General features: G+C 51.8%; 1 protein-coding gene and 2 long non-coding RNA genes across 6 annotated transcripts in view; all 3 read left to right on the top strand.

Moving 5' to 3' along the window:
• The first annotated feature begins 6,498 nt into the window (after positions 1–6,498).
• On the top strand, positions 6,499–11,153 carry LOC135319766 (uncharacterized). Its single transcript, XR_010378633.1, has 4 exons — positions 6,499–6,579; positions 8,510–8,723; positions 10,026–10,076; positions 11,096–11,153. It is a non-coding gene; the product is annotated as an uncharacterized LOC135319766 (long non-coding RNA).
• A 2,126-nt stretch (positions 11,154–13,279) lies between these two features.
• LOC135319765 (uncharacterized) lies at positions 13,280–20,072 on the top strand. Its single transcript, XR_010378632.1, has 3 exons — positions 13,280–13,334; positions 13,648–13,774; positions 18,632–20,072. It is a non-coding gene; the product is annotated as an uncharacterized LOC135319765 (long non-coding RNA).
• A 740-nt stretch (positions 20,073–20,812) lies between these two features.
• EMID1 (EMI domain containing 1) overlaps positions 20,813–21,134 on the top strand; it is a 34,206-nt gene continuing 33,884 nt past the window's right edge. For 3 of the 4 annotated variants that reach the window (XR_004133701.2, XM_031442984.2, XM_031442985.2), the window contains exon 1: positions 20,813–20,992. Coding sequence is in view for 3 of the 4 variants with exons in the window: in XM_031442984.2 (XP_031298844.2) it covers positions 20,892–20,992 (101 nt within the window). In the remaining variant the exon portion in view is untranslated. The remainder of the gene's footprint in view (positions 20,993–21,134) is intronic. The other variant, XM_031442982.2, reaches the window with a different exon arrangement.

Below are 21,134 nucleotides of genomic sequence, written 5' to 3'. Positions count from 1 at the left end.
GGGGCCCCTTTGTGGGCCATACAGTCTCTGATCTGTCACAACCTCTCAACTCTGCCTGCACTGGTTGGGGGCACAGCCACAGGGGCCTCCAGGGACCCCACCACTGCAAGTCCTCAATCTGTGCCATGACTCTGAAGCATGGGGATGGGCAGCAGGACGTGGGCACCGAGGCCCGCACATAAACAGCCACAGACAATATATAAACAAATGGCAGGTTGTGTTCCAATAAAAAAATTAATTGGTGGACACAGGAATGTGGATTTTATATAACTTTCACATGTCACTCAATATCCTTTTGATTTTTCCCCAATAATTAAAACAATGCAAAAACCATTCTTATCTCACAGGCTGTACAGAAACAGGTGGCAAGCCCCCAGGCCAACCCCTGCACCTTGTCAACCACTCTTCCTGTATCCTACTTAATGCTCACAACAGCTGGATGGATTAGGCCTGGTTATTATCCCCATTTGTCAGATGAGGACACCGAGGCTCAGAGAGGTTAAATAACTCCTTCAAGAAGCACAGCACAGGAACTGGGACATGAACCCACCTCCAAGCCTGTTTGCTCACCTAAGAGACAAGCCCGGTGAGTTTAAATGGTGGAGAAAAGGAAGGAAAAGGTGCTGGTGGGCAGAAAAGGGGTCCCAGAACACATGGCAGCTCTCTGCCCCTGGGAGCGGGAGGGAGGGCAGATGGGTGAGAGGCTCTTAGCTTGAATGGCTGCACTGCAGGGGAGGGCGGCTGCTTTCCTGAGCCCGTCCTCCAGAGACAGAGGCCCCAGATCCAGGCCAGCTGGTGGCCCTCACATTGTTTTGCGTCTCCCAGGTTCTCTTCATTATAACCAATTTGCCACCCTCAGCAATGCCTCGTTCTCCTCTGCTAATACCCATGAGTTGGAACCACGAGCCAGGCTCCCAGCCAAATGTTCAGCTGAAACCACTTCCCTTTCCCATGCAGGGAGCCCCAGTCTCCTAGAAACTGGCCTTCTCAGTTCGGTGAGGCGGGCAGGGTGGCCCCTTCACATGCAGCCTTGCTTGGGTGAGATTTACCATCATATCTCTTAGCAAAGGGTCTTAGCAAAGAATCTGTTCAACTGTCTCCGACTCCACGCCTCCCCCGCTGACGCCCAGGTGGCACCTGTGTCTCGTTTGGGGCGGCAGGGGCTGGAAGCTGGGGCTGAGGCAGGCAGCAGCGCGAGGGGTGGGAGGAGGAGGCGGGCTCGCCGTCACACCTGCGTACATAACCTTGGCCAGGCGACCCGGCTTCACAGAGGAAGCCTGATTCCTCATCAGAGGAGCGTTAGGACTATGAGCTCTGGACTTGTGGGGACCGGGTTCAACGTGGGCTCAGCCATCACGAGTTCATAGACCTCAGGCAAGTTGCTTTACCTTCCTAACCTCCGTTTACTCATCTGTAAGATAGGTGTAACAGCAGCTTCTCGAAGGGTTATTGTGAAGATTAAATAATATAATAATGGTAAAGTGTTTAGCTCTGTCCCTGGCATTTTAATTGTTTTCATCAGTAAACAAAGGGCAGTGACACTCTAGCCACAGCAGTCCGGAGGGGGTCTACATGTCAAAGGCCTGGGCCCTAGTCCCGACTCTGCAAATGGAAGTCAAGTCACATGGTCCTGCACCCAGACCTCATGGGACCACCAAGAGCACAGGGACCTCAGATGTGCCCTGCTTCTGGGATTGAAACCCTGTTTATCAAACTCTAAGCACACAATACATGAAGTAAGGTCAGTTCTCTCAGAAAATAATTACTGACTCGGTTCCTTTAAGTAGCTAATTTTCCCAGTACATTCCATACGTGGCCCTGTTTTATAAAAATACCTGCTGACCGTTACCTTCTCAAGGACATTATCTATTGAATGGAAATACCCTTCTCTGCTTGCCTCCTGCTTGCAGTGGATTTCTTTAACTGTTGCATCAGGTCAGGAATAAATATAGAATTTCGATGTCCTTCTGTTTCCCTCCTGGCCCCAAGTGGGCAAACAGGCAGGCTAAGCCCCCAGGCCCAGCTTGCCCTCAGCTCAGCGGGACCTGCCTCCTGCGCCCTCGCTGTCCCTGTCGGAACTGCCCCAGCTCAGCCTTGCTCACCAGCGCCGCCCAGTGGTAAGATCTGAGAGCTGCGGCAGAACGTCGGCCCCGAGCGCCGTCTCCAGCAAAGCTCCGGGCCCTGAACCTGGTCGCTAACCAAGGACTTGCACTCACACCGTGACACCTAGAAGCTCTCAAACTGTACAGAAGGCACGTGCTCCGCGTCCATGGGACCCAACAACGGGAAGATCTTTATTTAAGAGCATCATTTTTTTCTGCTTATAAAAGGAATTCCATCAGCAGAGGAGTGAGCAGATAAATTATCCTACCTGTATGCTATGAAATTTTACGTCACCATTCAACATATTTTATTTGATGTACTTACATGTAACTTGAATGTTTTATATTCTTTTTTTTTTTTTTGGCAGGGGGATGGGGAGGTAATTAGGTCTATTTATTTATTTACTTTCCTAGGAGGCACTGGGGATTGAACCTAGGACCTGGTGTATGCTAAGCATGTGCTCTACCACTTGAGCTATACCCTCCCCCACAAATCTTTTATATTCTTAAATTAAATGTGCAATGTTGCAGGGGGAAAAAAGCTCATTAGATTATCATAAAAAATTGGAAAGTGTAAAAAACAAAGAGCAACATTTGTCTCTCGCTGGCCCACCACTCAGAAGAAAGCACTTCTTTCTTCTGTTAAAGAGTCCAAATGCTGGAGGATGTGTTTCCAGGACAGACTAAGCCCTGAGAAGCAGCACTTCCCCTGCTGGCAGAAGTCACCTGGGGCCCCAGGGCCCAGTCCAAGCTGCTGGCCTGCCCTACCCTACCCTGAGCCACCCCAAGAGGCACCTGCTGGTGCAGGAGGGCCTCTCAAAGGCTTCTCCCTGGGGCCAGCAGAACACTGGGCCCACAAGCCAAAAGGTCCTTCTCTTTGTTAACTACAAAATAAACATCTCCAGGCCCCCCCGGGCTAGTTGCAGTACAAATGTTTATGCCTTTGGAAAGAGAAAAAAGAAAGACTTTTGCAAGTTCTCCCAAGCAGATGGGCGCCAAGTTTGTAATTAACCCTTAGCAATCAGGGTGTCTGATCTTCGGCCAGCGAGTCTGCAGCAGGTTGAGGGGGGTGGCTGATGTGGGCTTCTGCTGTGACTATGCTTTCGATGGGTTTTTGAGGCCTTGGACTGCTCTCTGTAAAGCACACCGGTTACATCTTTAAAACTCTGAATTAGGCACCAGGGGCTCACCCCGAGAAAGCCCCCGACACCACAGCCCCCACTCCAGGTGAAGGGTTGTGAGCAGCTCCAGCATTCAGGCCACTCGGCGCGAGACTCCAGGGATGGGTATGTACACGGAGCCAGGAGGAGCAAGGCGCACCCACCACAGGGCTATTTGCTGAAGCGCAGGTACTTAGTCACATCAGTGGTGGACATTTATTAAATGCCCAAGGACCAGGCTCCCTGCTAAACTCGACACTCTGCATATGATTTCATTTAATCCCTCCAACCACCCTGTAGGGTAGGTTATAGTCACACTTCACAGATGCGGAAATTGAGTCTCAGAGAAATAAAGTCTGCTTTTTTCTTTTAAAGTCTCATTTAATCCTGGCTGGGTAGATTCTCTTCTTCAGACAGAACACAGCCCTTGCTCGAGGTCATCGAGCTGGCGAGTGGTGGCAGAGCTGGGACTGAAACCCAGGGCTTTGCAACTTCAAAGTCACACCCGGCCATCCCTGTCTGTCAGTGTTCACTCATACAAATGACAGTTTACACCCTTCAGACTTCCAGAAGCAATGCCGAAGTCACAGGAGCTACCCAGGGGAGCTGAGTGCGCAGGTCAGTTTGCCCCTTGGGGGTATCCAGAGGAAGTGAGAGGGGCAGCTGTCATCCCCCAGGTCTAGAAGCCCATTATGAGAGGCTGGTGGTTATCAGAGGATCTGCCTCCTCCCTCTTTCCAATGGGGAAACTGAGGCCCAGAAGGCAGAATTCATACCCAAGTCACAGCTATGACTTTGCCTCCACCATCAGTGCCGTTGCCATGGCTGCATGGAACTTCCTGAAAAAAATTGAAGCTGGTGGCAAGCACTGGACTGGAAAAATGGGAAGAAAGCAGATCTTTTGGCATGTTCCCTGGCCCTCAGTCTGGGTGGGCAGTTTCTAAGGGTGTTTCTTCCTTTCTGCAGTCAGCCGTGCAGTGCTTCCATCTTTAGCTCCAGCATCTTGTGGATTCAAGGCACCCTTAGTGTCATAAATAGGCAGAGTGGGGAGTGAGTGTGAGCAGAGGGTCCCCAGGAGATTTTAGGGGCAGGACCCAGGAGTGTACTCCTCCCCTGCACTTCCCTTTCTCCCACATCCCATTGGCTGTAACAGGTCACGTGGGCTTAGCTGGATGCAAGGGCCTCTGGGAAATGTAGTCCTTTTGTGGGTGAGAAAGTGTGGGAAAAGAAATCCGTGAATCCACAGCATTGGTTCTGCCACAGCTATTCAAAATCTCATAGTCTCATAGTCTTCAGGGCCTGAAATGCCTCGAAGATCTGAGGGAAGTCCAGTGTGGGTGTCATTCAGCACATCGGAGAAGCAACAGAGAGTGATGCTGGAGAAAAGGGCTGGCCCAGTGTGAGAAACACCAGTGAAAAAGTCGGAGGGAGAGAGGGCACAGATTTGCAACCAAACCCCATGTGGCTCAAGTCCCTGACATCAGTCCAGCCTCAGCAGGAGAGGGACAAGATGGTGCCAGAGCAAGAGGCAGAATCTTCCACATGAATGTTAAGGGAAACCCAATAGCCCTGAAGATGTCAAGAGGAGGCCACACCAGCCAAGAGTCCTGGCTGGCTCTCCAGAAAAGAGGATGCAAAGGGGGGAGACAGAATGAAAATAAAGAACAGAAGGGAAAAGCAAACACGGGGTACTGGGGAGTTCTCAGCAGCAGGGACTCGTGGCAGCCAGCAGGTCCCACTTCATATGGGGGCTACCTCTGTAGTGACACAGGGCCCCACGTTCAGAAGGGTCCCATGCTTGGCTCTGCTGTCATGATCTTGAAATTCTTAGTAATTTTCAAAGATAGAACCCCATGTTTTCATCTTGCATTGGGCCCCACAGATTATGTAGTCAGCCCTATGTCCAGAGGTATCTGCGTGATGACCTTGCATCCAGGGTGTGGGGTACTGCTGACAGAGGCCACTCAGAGAAGCTGGTTGTCCCCTTGCTGGGGGCCCTGGAAGTTGCTGAGGGTAACTGGGCCCTTGTGGGAGCTGGGCCAGGGAGAGAACCAAGGTGACAATGGGGTGGGGGTTGCAGAGAAGTTCAGGACAGTGGTGTTGGACACAGCCAGCTGAGACCTGCAGAGGCTGCTGATGACAAGGTGGCACTGCCCCCTCCCCTCCTCATAGCCAATCACAACACGAACAAACAAAATTAACCATTAGACCCAAACCTTCGTGCCTGTTGGAATTAAAATAGCTTCCTTCTAGTTCTTCTATCTTCTAGCCAGATGCTGGCAAAGATCGTCAAAGCCCATCTCTGTTCATCTCGCTGGTCCTGGGAGCAGCTGGGAGTTAAAAACAAACCAACTATGAAGGCAGGTCCTGCCAAGCACCAGACCCGTGGCAGTCAGCGTCCCCCTCTGTACAGCAGGCATCTTAACACCTATCCGTCTGGGTTGTGAGGATCCCAGGCTGAGGCTTCTGAGGCGCATTAGCCAGTGCCTGGCGTATGCAAGCTCCAGTTTGCTGTCACTGTTGTAGGAGGACAAATGGCCTTCGAGGTGCGCCTCCAGCTGGCTCCTGCAGCCAGTGCTCCGGGCTTGGAGAGGTCGGCTGAACTGCCCCCTCTCTCCGCAGCCCCATGACTCGGGGTTTCCCTGGAAGCCTCGGGGCTGGAGATGGCTGTGTTGATGAAAATAACCAATAAACAATCTGTGGTAGGAATAGAAAAGAGTTTTAGCCAAAATGGGGATGATAGCCAGGAAGACAGCCTCAGATGACTCTGAGGAACTGCTCCAGAGAAACACGGTTTTCAGCGCAGTCTGATATCTTGTCAAAACAAAGAACATCAAACAAGTCAGGGATACATTCCTTCAAGGTTTCAAAAAAAAAAAAAAAAAAACAGATCAGCACGTACCCGTGAGTCAGTATGACCTTGGCACTGGCGGAAGGAGTCTTACCATCGAAGGAGGACCAGCATTGGCGTCCCGGGAAAGGAGGCATTTAATCTTTATTTTTAACACAGCCTATCTTTACTTCTGGTCCATGTGCCCTTTTCTTTAATATTAAAGCAGATGTACAATGTATGCTTAAGAGGCCACAAAAGGGCTGTTGTAGTTAGCGTAAAACTCAAGTTAATTCATGTATAACTCAGAATGACTTCCCCATACCTCAGCATGTGAGAATTTCTTTTATCAGAGGCTTATAAGGAAATGTCTCAAACACAAGCAATATCTCCATTTCCTCTTCCTGCAGAGCCAGAGCCGCTGTGGCTGCTTCCAGAAGGATGGGATCTGAAAGCCAGGAGGAGGAGGAGGGAAACAGGTCTAAGAGGTAGCATACTTGTCCACAAACTTGAACCTTGTGGCGGATGCTCTGAGGGGGACTGCCCTGATCCCGCTTCAGGTCCAAGGCACCCATCCCACAGCTGCCCAGAGCTTGTCCAAGGACACGCCCCTTTCCCAGAGCCCATCCCAGGAAGCGGAGTACAATGGCTGGATGTCCTCCTTGTCGGGGGACCTGGTCCGCCTTCCGTGGCTCACTTTGCACAAATCTGAGGGCCACTCCAGCAGTGGAGTCCTGGTGGCTGGCCAGCTTTTTCCATGTGCAATTTAAAGAAAAAAAAGAAAAGAATCTTCATCCACGCCTTGTACTATGTACAAAAATTAGCTCAAAAAATAGATCACAAACCATTAACAACAATAAAAAATGTTTCCAAAAATAGATCATAAACCTAGAAGTAAAACCTAAAACTATAAAACTTCTAGAAAAAAACATAGGGAAAGAAAATCTTTGCAACTTTGGGTTAGGCAAAGACCTTTTCAGACATGATACAAATCACAATCCAAATCAAATATCAATAAGCTGAACTTCACCAAAATTAAGAACATCTGAAAGACAATGTTAAGAGACTACAAAGACAAGTCACAGATTGAAAGAAAATATGGGATTATGAAGGGCACAGGGTAACTCTTGGGGGCAGGGGTGGACAGGCTCATTGTCTTGATTGCGGAGATGGTTTTCCAGGTGTCAAATCTGACCAAATTGCACACTCTAAGTGTGTACAGTTTGTTGTAGTCAATTACACTGCATTAAAACGATTTAAAATAACTAATGTCATCTGCTGTATGGCATAATATAATACAAATTTTCAGAGAAAGCGGTTGGTGTGCTGAGGGTTGGAGGCTTTCTCTTCTGTCTTAAGAGGGGAGTCAAGAGGCAAATCCAGGATATCTGACCCAGCGTCTGTGCCCTTAACTGTCTCCTGCCTCCCAATTTGCACCCACGATGGTTCTTGTGGGGGCCTACATGGAGCTCAGGTTCGCCTGGCACATAGCACAGCACCCAAGCTCCTGAGCCTGGACGAAGCATTTATGATGCTTCTGCTCTGTCTGACTCTTATGACGATGATGGTTTTTCTTCTCTTGCCCCGTGTGCCTCCATCACTGGAGTCTCCTGGAGAATGGCTCCTGACTCCTGATGACTGTACATTCCTACCTCAGGGCCTTTGCACAGGGTGTTTCCTGGCCCAGTGACACCAGTCTGCACTCTTCACCAGTTAACTGCCCTCATCCTCCCGCTTTCAGCTTACATAGTTTCTGTGACCTGCAGTCACCCCGCCTCCCAGCCCTGCCATGAAATTTTGTCCCTGCTGTTCCTTTTCATATACCCTCCACCTTGTTTCCTTATCAGGATGTGCAATTACGATGGTCTGACTGTGGGCTTATCTAAGATCTGTCCCCGAGGCTGGTGGTGTCTGCTCCTGTGTATCCAGCACCCAACCTGAGCTTAGGCTCCCAGCGGGCACCCAGCAAACGTGTGGGGGATGAGTGAGGCCATTCCCTGTGCAGGGCTGGGTATGCTTGGGCCACAGAGCTGGCATTGAGCCTCCTGGGGGTTTAAGTCCACCACGTTCCACCTAGCAGGAAAAATTCAGAGCTGACATTAATTCAGACCCCACATGCATGATTCTTAATGAGTAAGACATCAAGACAATCTCGCCCTTTGTCAGAGCTGTGGGAGTCTTACTGACGCGTAGAGAGAAGCCAGTCTAAAATCAGCCGCTTTTTGAAACCATCAGCTCAAGAAATTAAGGACTCTGTCAGCGTGCCCTGAATTTCTGGGCCCAGCAATTAATTCCTTCTAGATTAAAGGATTGTTGTGTTTCTAATACATTATTATGCGGAGTGGGCTTGCTGTGAATTTTAAAACTTTAACTAGAATCCTCATTAACTAGGACCTTTTATCCGTGTGCAACTTCTAGAAGAGGCCAGTGGCTAGAAAGTGAGCTGACACATCTCAAGAAAAGCATCCCAGGGGGCGTCCTGATACACGCTCAGCCCAGGCAGCCGCCCTCCCCACCCTGGCGGTAGCCAGCAGGTTTCTCCTAACGCCCCAGACACAGGCTGGATGCTGTACATCGCCCACCGAATCCTCGCCCGCCCTGCCTGGTCACAGTTGTTATCTCCAGTTTACAGGTGAGGAGACTGTGGCTGCAGACGGGAGGGGAGGTGCCCCGCTCAGGTCCCTGGGTGGCCCACGTCTGTCTGACCTCCAGGGCCTATGCTTGGTCCCACCTTTCACTGGACTCCCTTCTCCCTGGATGGTGAAGATCACTGTGCAGAAGGATGACCCCAAGGCCTTCTGAGTCCACCATCCTCCCAAGAACCATTCCGTCTCGGAGTGGTGCCCAGGGCCACTTATGTGCTGGGAGCAAGGCTCCCCTAGGCCCTGGGGAGCCGGGAGGCCAGAGCCATGGAAACCCAGCCATGTGTGAGGCTGAGAGCGACCCAGAAGCCGGGGGCTCTATCCTGCGTCTGGGAACCTCGGGGTTCTCTCAGGCAGAGTCCAGCCTGGCTTCACTTAACGGTGGGAACTGAACTCAGATGCAGCCCTTGAGGGGAGATTTCTAGGATCTGATGCTAGCTGAGCCACCATGAATTAGCCTGGGGTCCCCCAGCATTTTAGCCACATCTTTTTCATTCACACGGGTTCATATACACAGCATGTCTGCACATAGCCATTTCCTCACCCCACCCTAGGCCCGGGCAGGCCTGGAACCAGCCTTCCCCAGGCCAGTGCAGGTCTTTGGAACCCTGGGGTCTCCTTCTAGAAACTTTAGAAACTCAAAATGGAAGGAGTCAGGAGCTCCAGCCCCACCTAAGAAAATGCCCCCTTTGAGCTCCCCAAAAGAGAAGTCGGAGGCAGGTGGCCCCAAGAGCAGACACAGTCCCAGGGCTTCCTTCCTCCAGGCCCCCGGTGGCCACCTGTACCTTTGCCACGGAAGCAGGGGGCTGCTCAGCGCCTCCCCCCAAGTGGCTGGGCGCTCTCCCCAGTGCGAAGCTGCTGACAATACTCTTCTTGTGAAAAACAAAACTTAAAGGAAATTCTGACACAGGCTGCACCGTGGATGAGTCTTGAGGACATTATGCTGAGTGCACTTAGCCAGTCACAAAAGACAAACACTATATGATTTCATTTATACCGGCTCCTAGAGTAGCCAAATTCACAGAGCTGGAAAGCAGCATGGTGGTTGCCAAGGGCTGGAGGGGAGGAGGAATGGGGAGTCAGTGTTTAACAGGGACAGGGTTTCAGTTTTGCAAGATGAAAAGGATTCTGAAGATGGGTGGCGGTGCTGGTTGCACAGCAATGTGAATGCACTTAATGCCACTGAACTGGACACTTAAAAATGGTTAAAATGGTAGATTTATAGTATGTATATTTTATCACAGGTTTTTTTTTTTTTAAGTAAAAAAATATTTAAAAATTTCCTTCACCAGGCATCCTGCTGTTCCCATTCTCCCACTGAATCCTGGCAGCAACATTCAGAGGTAACTTGTGCTGCTGTCCTCATTTAATAGGTAAGAAAATTAGGATGAGGGAGGTGACGTGAGCAGCTCAAGGTCTCCCCGCAAGTAAGTGCAGGCCCAGGGTCTGACCCAGGGCCCCAGCCACAGAGGGAGCCACCCCCTCCCTGACCACTTCCCACAACCCTGCTCAGATTCCCCCGCCAGGGGACAGCAAACAGGATCCAGATGGTAGGTCCCCCACTGACCAGGATGGGGCCAAATTTGAAACCCTTCTGCCAGGGTTTCCAAATGCATCCCAGAATCCTGCCCTGGAAGCGCCTGGTGCCCTCCTGCTGGGGCGGTGGGGGACAGAGCCTGGCCACAGGCCTGGGCAGTGACTGGGGGAGTTGTTGGCACCAGCCCCAGGGATCCCCGTGAGCCCTGGGGTGCCCAGTTTCCCCAGACACTGAGACACATCTTATTCCCATGTGTATCAGTGCCCTGGGGCTGCAGTAACAAAATACCGCAAACTTGTCACTTAAACAATAGACATTTACTGCCTCAGCACGCAGGAGGCCTGGAGTCTGAAGCTGAGGTGACAGCAGGTGCCTTCGGGGGCTGGGAGGGAGAATCTGTTCCATTGCTCTCTCCGGCCTCCTGGTGGTCTAGGTGCCCCTTGGCTTGTAGATAGCGTCCCTGTGTCTTCCAGTCATCTTCCCTCTGTCTGTCTCTGTGTCCGAGCTTCCCCTTTTATAAGGCACAGTCATGTTGCGTTAGGGCCCACCCGAATGGCCTCACCCTCACTTGATCATCTGCAAAGCCTGTTTCTAAATAACATCACATTCCAAGGGGTTAGGACTTCAGCATCTTTTCAGGGGATGCTCTTCAATCCGCATCTCTGTTCCACGATGCTCTTATTCCTCCCAGCCTCCCTGGAGGCCAGTGGGGAAGGTTCTGAGGGTCGGGGACGTTTGCCAAGTGAAATGGTATTTCACATACTCCCTAAAGTTTTGTGGATTTGTAACCATCGTCGCAGGTACTGAATGCTCGCTGTGTTCCAGGCACCAGGCAGACACGTTCCCTGCTCCTTAGCGGTCGGGCAGCTGTTACCATCCCATTTTACAGGTGGGTGACATGCTCTCAGTGGAAGGAATGAGGCTCAGATCTTTGCAGCTGGAGGAAAAGGCAGTGGCTGGGGATTCAGGCAGGGGAGGAGGTATGTTTGGGAGGTTCCTTCTACCTCCTAAAAGTCTCCAGAATCTGGTGACTTCTCTCCATCCCCGCATGACCTCCTGTATTACAGTCCCAGGGCTGCCCTAACAAACCACCACAAACTCGGTGGCTTAAAACGACAGAAGTTTATTCTCTCGTACCTCTGGAGGCTGGAAGTCCGAAGTCAGCATGTCAGCAGGGCTCTCTGTGAAGGCTCTAGAAGGGGATTCTTCCTTGCATCTTGCAGCCTCTGGTGGCTCTGGGTGTTCCTTGCCCTGTGGCTGCGTCCCTCTCCGATCTCTGCTCTGTCTTCCCTCAGGGTAACCTTTACAGGGATGTTTGTCATCAGATCTGCCTCCACCCACCGGCCCCCAGTAATCTAGGATAATCTCATCTCAAGATCCTTAATTACATCCACAAAGACTTTCTCCAGATGAGGACGGAGTCACAGGCTCCAGGACATGGACAGATGTTTAGGGGCCACCATTCAGCCCCTCCTCATACTCCCAGCCACCATCATCCAAGCTCCTCCAGCGCCTGCAGCCAGAGGGATCTTTCGAAAGCAAGAGGCCAGGCTTAAGGTCTCACAGGCTCCCTTGCCCAGCTGCTTTCTTAGGCGTGGGGTCTCCTGCCTCCTCGCCGACCGTGTTCCCACCGCACTGACCTGCCCTTGGTTCCTGCAGGGTCCGAGCGCACTGTTGCCTTCGGGCCTCCCCCAGGCTGTTACCGCTGCTCCCTCTCCCCGGGACACTTCCCTGGGCTTCACCTGGATGACTTTTGCTCACCTGCCTCTTCTCAGTTTAGGTGCCCCTCCACCTCCCTTGACAGCTGAGTCAGGGGCCCAAGTTCCCACGGCCTGTCACTGTCATGTGTTATCCCAGGAAGTTATAATGTGGTTCACCTGTCTTTGCTCTCTGGGCTGAGAGCTGGGCCAGAGCAGGGCCCACATCACACATCCATCCTGCTCGCAGCGGAACAGCTCCCAGCCACTGAGGGCACAGCTGGTGTCCCACAGTGTGTCTGGGAGGACATGGAGGTCAGACGTGGCTGGACCCTTCCTCCCACGCCTGCCCATCTTCCTTCCTCAGAGTCTAGGGAAACACTTTTTTCCTCACCTTTAAAACCGTAAGTTCTGTGTGAATGTATGTGTACATTTTGTATATAACAGCTTTATTGACATATGATTTACCTACTGTACAATTCACCTGCATAAGTCAATAGTTTTTAGTATATTCAGAGTTGTGCAACCACCATGACAGTCAACTTTAAAACATTTTTATTGTCCCAATAAGAATTCCTATGTGTATTGGCAGGCATAGCCCATTTCCCTCCAACTGCACCCCTTCCCCAGCCTAAGGCAACCACTAATCTGCTCTCTGTCTCTATAGATTCCCCTGTTCTGAACACTTCGTATCAATGGACTAATACAATATGTGGCCTTTTGTGTCAGACTCCTTTCACTTAGTGTAATGTCTTCGAGATTCATCCACATTGTAGCCTGGGTCAGTACTGCCTTCCTTTTTTATTGCCTGAATATATTCCATGGTGTGCCTAGACCAATGTTTATCCAACTATCAGCTGATGGACATTTGGGTTGTTTCAACTTTTTGGCTGTTATGAATAGTGATGCTGTGAACATTTGTGTGCAAGTTTTTGTGTGGATATACATTTTCATCTTTCTTGGGTCAATACTTAGGAGTGGTGAATGTGTTTTTTTTTTTAATTTAAAATAATTTATATTTTAAATTACAAACATGAAACATTTAGAGATCACCAAAGAGTGACAGATTAGAAGCAAGAATATACAGACGCACCCACAGTCCCCATAAACAAAGATATCTGGTGTCCAGCCCTGCAAACATCCCTTAGCTCTTACTTATTTACATGATGGGGAACGGGTGGCCGTGTACGTGGAACCTGTGACAACGCCTGACCCTTGCGGAAGACAGCCTGTGTCCAGCTTCCTCTTGACCCCTCGTGTGACTGTCAATAGAAAACCACTCAGCTCAGATTAGAAATGAAACCAGCTTTAACTTCAAAGGACAAACAGCTAACAGCTAAGAAAGAAGGATTTTCGGCTATCTGGAGGTGGGGGAAAGATTTTCAAGGGGGCTGGGACTTCTCTTTCTTTGGCAAAAAAGAAAAAAATAAAAGCACTAAAAAGAAGAGAGCTCCAAACCCCAAACAAAAACCTGGGGAATCACTGTATCAAGGTGGATGGATTACAAGTGATTTCTTTTCTTCTTTTAAAAAAAGTAATGACATTATATTATTATAATGTTTTACCACTAAAAAGATTCTAAGAAGGTTTTGAGGGATTAGTGATGAAGAAGAATGATTTTATAAAACCCAGCAATTCTTAAGAAGAGTGCAGCCAAGAAGGCCTTTCTTGTTCCTTTAGAGTTTCTTCCAAGAACGGGCTCACTGAGACAGAGGCTGAGCGAGCAGACAGCCGCAGACCTGAGGGAAGCTCTGGACATCTCAAGTCCAAGAACGAGAGTGGCCTGTGAGCACACAGGAAAAAGCAGGTAAGAAAAAGCACTAGCGGTTTCTCTCTTCAAAACGATTGGGGGACGGGGAATGGAAATTCTTGACCACTTATGACCAGTAAGAAAGGCTGAACCTTCATGTTTGCTTTCTTAAATATCTTGCTGCAAATCCATTCTCAAATTATATGTTTTTTTTTGAAGTGTAGTCAGTTTACAACGTTGTGTCAATTTCTGGTGGACAGCGTAATGTTTCAGTCATACAGACACATACATATACTCGTTTTCATATCCTTTTTCATTATAGGTTACTACAAGATATTGAGTATAGTTCCCTGTGCTGCACAGAAGAAACTTGTTGTTTATCTATTTTATATATAGTAGTTCGTATCAGTAAACCTTGGACTCCCAATCTAACCCTTCTCACCCCTTTTCCCCCCTGGTAACCATAAATTTGTCTTCTAGTTTTCTGTGTCTGTGAGTCTGTTTCTGTTTTGTAAATAAGTTCATTTGTGTCTTTCTTTCTGGCTTCACTTAGAATGACAATCTCCAGGTCCATCCATGTTGCTGTAAATATGTTCTTTATTACAAGAATAATTCTTATAAGGATCCCTTCTTAAACAGTGCTTAGTAATTCTAATATTTATGCTCAAGTGTCTTAAAGAGTCCTACTTATTCAAAAAAGTATCATTAAGTGGAAACATATACCTGTCTTCTCAGAAGCACAGGCTAGAGGTGGCTGGACACCTGGTACAGCGCCTGCTACTGTCCACTCCTTCACCCAGGCAGATATTACTACTTGATCACAGCACTCTTTCACCAATCTAAAGACTGTCTCTTGTATCCCTGTCTTTTCAAAATGTAACTTCTAGGAGAGGATCAGAGAGGTCCAAAAAAACAAAAAACAAAAAACACCAAACCAAACAAAAAACCCCACCTCATTTCTGTGTAGGTGCAAGCAAAAGACTCCACCTAGTGGCGGAGCTTCCTAATTGCAGGCAGAGTACAACTAAAATCAGCACAGGTTCTAAAAAGAACCTGTTCCCTGGGCCAGCAGAGTCAGTCAATAGATGGCTCCCGCATAGAAGGCTGTGAACGGGGAAGCCCAGTGCACACGGGACCCGGTCTTGGAAGGGGTGATGTCTGAGCTGAGACAGAAGGGGAGTGGGGGTTGGTGGGCAGACGGGACGGGATGGGAAAGCCCTGCGGCCAGCTGGGGAGCACAGGGTTGGCTGGGAGAATGCAGACTCGCTTGGTGGCTCAGGGTCTGGGGCAGAGGGAGGAAGAGCGGGCTGGGCCACATTCAGTTCTCAGCCCGAGGGCAGTAGTGGGGCTGAAGGTTTCCCTCACAGGGAAATGCTTCCCTTTGCCTCTGGGAAGATCCTGAAGGATGGAAGGGTCAGAGAGGAGGTAAGAGGCCACCGAGGACCAAGGCCACATCCCGTGGTGGATGAGGGGGCTGGAAGGGACAGAGCAGATGGAGAAGATCCAGGGCTGGACAGGAGCCTGGGGAATGGAGAGCCTGAAGTCCACATCCCCCGTATGCTGTCCATTCACTTAGGACTCCCTGGGCCAAGTCATGGGCTAAAAATCCAGTTGTTCTGGGCCCCAGAAGCTCCATCTGCCTAATGGGTCTGCCCACACATGATTTATACCAGCGGCAGGCAGCCCAGTGCCCACTGGTCAGCCAGTGCCAGGCATGGGCAGCAGATGGAGGAAGGACCTTCTCCCCACCCTTGGGGTGTAGGGGTGCAAGTCTGAGGGAGGCAGAGCCTGTGGGTGCAGAGGCTGGACGGGTCCTGGGGGTGGTGTCGGGCTGACACCCTGGTCCTGCCCCCTCTGCCCAGTTCCCGCAGGAGCTGAGACCAGCAACCCGGAGTCCTCTTCCCCAAGTGCTCTTCTCTCTGTATCTGTCTGTCTGTCTGTCTATGTCTTGTCCTGTCTCTCTGTCTTTCCATCTGCCTCTCTCTACATCTGCCCAGCTCACTTGTCCCCTTCCATCTCTGGCTTGCTGGCTCTCTTTCGGAGTATTTCTTTCTACCTCTCTGTCTCTCTCTCCATCTCCCGTTCTCCTCTTCCTCCTCAGAATCACTTCCTCTGGGGTGGAAACCATCCATCCTGGGAGTGTCAGGAGGGATGGGTCTGCGTGCTCCGGGTCCAGCTGACACCTGGGACTGGAAGGGCAGGCGGGCAGCTCTGAGTGGCTCCTGTTGCCTGCCAGATCCATCTAGCCTGCATGGACTGTTGGTCACCACTCCAGATCCGTCCAGCAGAGGGGTGGATGTCACCTCACTGTGGCCAGGAGATGGACACCTTCCCACACAGGTCCTCTCACTTGGCAGACCACACTCCTAGACCCTTCCTTGGTCATCAAGCATCCCCCTTACCAGCCTAGAAGTTCCACTACTAGTGATTTAGGATTTAAATGAGGAAGAAACCCTATGAACTGCCCCCCAAACATTTAACATTAAACATATCAGTCATTAATCCTCTAGTATGAATGACTCAACAGCTCCTCCCTCTATCCCCTCAGCTAGGTGGATGCTGCCTAAGGAGAGCTCATTAATTCATCTTTGCCAGAGGAGAGATATACAAAGAGTAGCAGAGCAAGAAGTGAAGTGGGGCAGAGGTGGGGAGCAGAAAGGAGGGGGTTTGCCAGGGAAGGAACTGGAGGAAAGGAAGTGGGACAAATGTCGCTAAGGAGCAGCCCTCTCATTCGCCCATTTCTTCACAGTCAACAAGGCACAGTCACAGGAGAGTCCCCAGGTCTGTATCCCCACCCTAGCCCACTGCCTGGTTTCCACATGGGGGCCCTGAGGCTGGGAGAGAAGGGGCTTGCTCTAGATCACGCAGACATGCAGGTCTCCTAACTCCAAACACTCCCTGTCCTGCCGAGCTTGCCTGTGCCCGCCCTGCCACTCCGACGTCCCCCCCCCAACCCCAAAGGTGCCCGCCTCTCCCCTGAGGATTCCTGAGAAGGGCAGGAAGGCCCTTTCGGAGCCTGAATTTATGATTTTCTGACAACTTCCTTCCTCCTATCCCTCCCTTCCAGCCCCATCCGAGCTCCACGAGGAAGGAATGGGCTGGGTGAGAAGGGCAGCTCCATGGAGCATAAATAACTTAGCAGGGCAGCTGCAGGCTCTCCGGGTCCCCCAGCACCCCGCCCGGCCCAGCAGGGTGCCCCCTGCTCTGGGGCAGAGGGGCTGTAGGGCCAGGCCTCCAGATCAAAGGCACTGAAAGCGGGCATTGTTCCCTAACCTGGAAGCGCGGGTCACCGGCTCTCCTCTCTGGCCCTGCCCTTTGGGCAGAGGCTTCGAAGGCCGTGGGCGCTGCCTGGGCCCCTGGGGGCTGCCGCCACGGGATCTGGTACCCCAGCCCTCTAGGGCTGCTCCCTCACCCACAGAATGGGCACAATGTGGGTGCAGATCAGGTGGGGTGCTTGGGGTCCCACGAGCTGGTGTGTGAACAGGGCTGGTATTATGGCACCCCCAGCCCAGGGGTGTGGGACACAGGGGACCGAAAGAGGCCCTTGGAACAAGCCCTGCGGGAGTTCACTGGGAAGGGAGGCTACAACCCAGGTTTGTTTGCTATGATAATAGCATTTCCTGTTTGGACTAGGCCGGCTGGACATGTCAGTGAATCCACACCAGAATGGCTGTATTTCCCGGACCCCACGGCCTGCTTCTGGGCAGGAGGTGTATCTGTGTCTGAGTCCGTGTCCCTGTGTGGCCCACACGTGTGTGTGTGTACATGTGTTCTCTCTCACCTCATCAGCTCCCAGAGGGAGTCTAAATCTGAGCCAAGTTCTCCTTTTGTCCAAAGAAGCCCCCCTGCAGGGCTGGACTAGACGGTGGCAGTGTGGCCTGGTGGGGAGCGTGAGGGCCAGGACCCATCACTCACCAGCTGTGGGCCTGGGCGGGCCGCACCTGAGGTTAATGCGGAGCCACCCCTGGGGTCAGGGAGAAGAGGGCAGGCGACAATGCAAGCCAAATGCTTAGCACAGTGCCTGGCACACGGTCAGCACTCTGACCGGAAGCGGCTGTCCTTACTGGCGGTTGTGGTCTGGTTTTGGCAGCGGGGAAGATCGGCCCCCAGGGAGGAGGCCCCTCCCACAGGGACCTCGAGCCAGGAGGCCTCTCTCCTCCCCATCTCAGCAAACACTGAAACCTCAAATGACCAAACCCAGGTCCCCACGGCGTTTCCTGCCCTTCCTGCTCCGGGAGGAAAGAGGACCAGAAAACAGGCTGACATCCACCAGGAAAGCGTGCCCTTGAAAGGGGGCTTCACACCGTGCCCCTGGACCACCACACAGAGACCCAAAGCTTCAAAACTGCCTGGGGTTTTTTGCTTGGTTGTTTTTTGTTTTGTTCTCTTAATTGAAGTATAGTTGATTTACAATGTTGTGTAGTTTCTGGTATACAGCAGACTGATTCAGTTATACATATACAGTTTCAGATTCTTTTCTATTATAGGTTATTACAAGATAGAATATAGTTCCCTGTGTTATATAGTAGGTCCCTATTGTTTATCTATTTTATATGAAGTAGTGTATCTGTTAATCCCAAACTCCTAATTTATCCCTCCCCACCTTCCCCTTTGGTAACCATGTTTGTTTTCTATGTCTTTGAGTCTGTTTCTGTTTTGTAAATAAGTTCATTTGTATCATTCTTTTAGATTCCCCATGTAAGTGATACAATATTTGTCTTTCTCTGTCTGATTTACTTCACTTAGTATGATAATCTCTAGGCCCATCCATGTTGCTGCAAATGGCATTATCTCATTCTTTTTTTTGGCTGAGTAGTATCCTATTGTATATATATAGCACATCTTCTTTATCCAGTCATTTGTGAATGGACACTTAGGTTGCTTCCATGTCTTAAAACTGCCTTGCTTTTTCAGGCAAGGAAATGAGACTCAGAGAGTCTCCCAGACCACACAGCGCTTAGTGGTTGCCCTGGAATTGACACCTAGGCTAATGGGGCGCCGCGCCTGCATGGTAACCACCAGGATCCCAGCCTCAGCAAGGACAGGACCCCCTTCAAGGTCAAAATGTTGATAACAGCTTTTCCTGGAACAGTCCATTGCTGGAGAAATTCCCCAGTAGCCAGAGCTCTCACATGTTTGGTGATAAAGGAAGCTGTACGCAGGTGCAGTTCAGACACGTTGCAAGCAGACCTGGCGGTGCTTCTTCGTTCTGTGACAGCTTTTGGGGATCTCAGACACATCGACAGCCTTCCCAGGCACCCCCCAAGACAGAAGGAACTGCCTAGAACGTCCCCTTCCTAAAGAGCTGTGTGCCCTTCAAAGTGCCCTTTGGGGTGTTGGGTTTTGATCCAGGCCGCCTGACCAGGCCCCTTGAGAGTGACAAGTCATCTAGGAGAATAAGTCACTGATCTAGGTGTGTTAAGAACGAGAGCTAATCAGAGAGACACAAAGCTGTATTTTTTTGGGGGGGGTCGGACAGATGACACATTGTAGGTGCCCAAAAATCACAATGGAAGAGAGGGAGGCAGCTCCCCAAGGGGGCAAAGTTGGCACCATGATGTTGTCATTGGAGAATGTGGGGAGCCCTTGGGGAGCCACGTGAAGCAGGGGACAGTGGGTGCCAGGGTGTTGCTATGATATCTGACTCCTGCCCACACCCCGTAATGAACGTGTAACTATCCTCCTTACAAATAGAAACTGAGGCTCAGAAACTGCCCAAGCTCACGCCGGCAGAGGGGGCAGAGGCAGGGTTTGAACCCAGCTCTCACTGCCTTCCCCCTCAGGGGACAGAGGTCAGCTCTCTCCACCGGCACACCCTCCCCCATCTGACCCAGCCCAGGGCCTGGCGCTGCCCAGCCCTGGTGAATTTAGGAGAGGCAGTCCCAGGAATCAGGGGTAGGGGCCAGCTTGCTCTTCTTGCTCGAGTGTTTCTAGCAGAGGTCCTGGATCGGACAAGCCATGGCAGGATCCCATGCAACAGGCCCCTGGTGCACCACAAAACTGGTCATAGCTTCACCAGCCCAGGACCGCCTGCTGCACATCAGTCCCAGCAGAAGGTGGGTCAGAGACTCCTGGAGTTTTGGAAGGTTCTGAGTCCCCTCTGATGAGGGCTGTGGTCTCTCCCCATAGGCACACACTCCTATCACAGACACATACGTCACACACATGCACACACATGCATCACACACACAAACACCAGAGGGATTCACAGCCCTCTCCCCAGAAACTCATTCATGCACCCCAGATACAGTAACTGCATTCTAAGCCAATCCTTTCCTTGTCGGAGACAGGGAACCCCAGGCCCAGACCAACTGTTGTCTGCTCTCTTCCCTAATTGTGCCTAAGAGCTGACACACACTCTCCACCCCTAAAGTCAGGAGATCTGGACTCAAATCCTAGCTCTTCCACCACTGATGGAATGCTTTAGGCAGATGACGGCTCCTTTCTGCCTCAGTTTATCTATCTGTAAAATGGTGGTAAGAGTGGACACTGACTTTATGGGGTCAGCCCAGGTCTTCCAGAGGGACCCGGGCCTCAGTTTTCTTCTCTGTAAAATAAGGATGATTGCGCCCACCTCACCCGGGGTGGTTTGAAGATTAACTCCAGAGAGGACGTGAAGCAGAGGTGGGGTGCCCTGCACCCAGTGGCGCTCACTGCTCAGGAAGCCTTTGTTGCACGGATGGACGAAGCCTTCTTGCCTCGGGAACAGGATCCCTCAAACATGTCTGGAGGAGATGAGGGCCCCGCATCATTAGCCCAGGATTGGCAGGTTTGGGTTCCGGCTGCATCTGAGACCGTGGCCCGGCCTCCATTCCCTAGTTTGCAACACGTGGGAAGTCACCTCAGAACTGGCACCCCGCCCCGAAAAGGGCCACGCGACGCACGGCTCCAGGCGCAGGTGGGCACCTGGCGGGCTTCCTGGAGGGGGCGCCTGCTCGCCCCCCCGGGGCTCCTTCCGGGTTGGCAGCGGTGGCGCAGGGGGCGGGGGGCCGCGCGGAGGGGCCGGGCGAGGCCGGGAACGCACGCCCCCGCCCCGCGCCCGCCTCCCGCCCGCCCTCCCGCCGCTTCGCTGGGAACCGGGATCCGCGCGTCCGGGGCGGCGAGGGCCGGCGGGCGGGCACGCCAGGCTGGGGGCGACGGCGAGGGGCCGCGAGCGGAGGGCGCCGGGCGCAGCATGGGCGGCCCGCGGGCCTGGGCGCTGCTCTGCTTCGGGCTCCTGCTCCCCGGAGGCAGCGCCGCGTGGAGCGTCGGCGGAGCCCCGTTCTCTGCACGCAGGTAAGGGCTGCCCCCCACACCACCTCTGTCCCCTACCAACCCGGGGTTGGGGATCGGGACTCCAGGCACTCTCCCCCGCAACCTCCGTGCAACCCCGAGATTGGGAAAGGGACCCGCTTCCCCACGTCACTGCCAGCCCGGG

The sequence above is a fragment of the Camelus dromedarius genome, chromosome 31 (genome assembly GCF_036321535.1).
Source record: "Camelus dromedarius isolate mCamDro1 chromosome 31, mCamDro1.pat, whole genome shotgun sequence".
Lineage (NCBI taxonomy): Eukaryota > Metazoa > Chordata > Mammalia > Artiodactyla > Camelidae > Camelus > Camelus dromedarius.
Note: the sequence above shows the minus strand (reverse complement) of the source record. Positions and strands in the feature narration are given on the sequence as shown.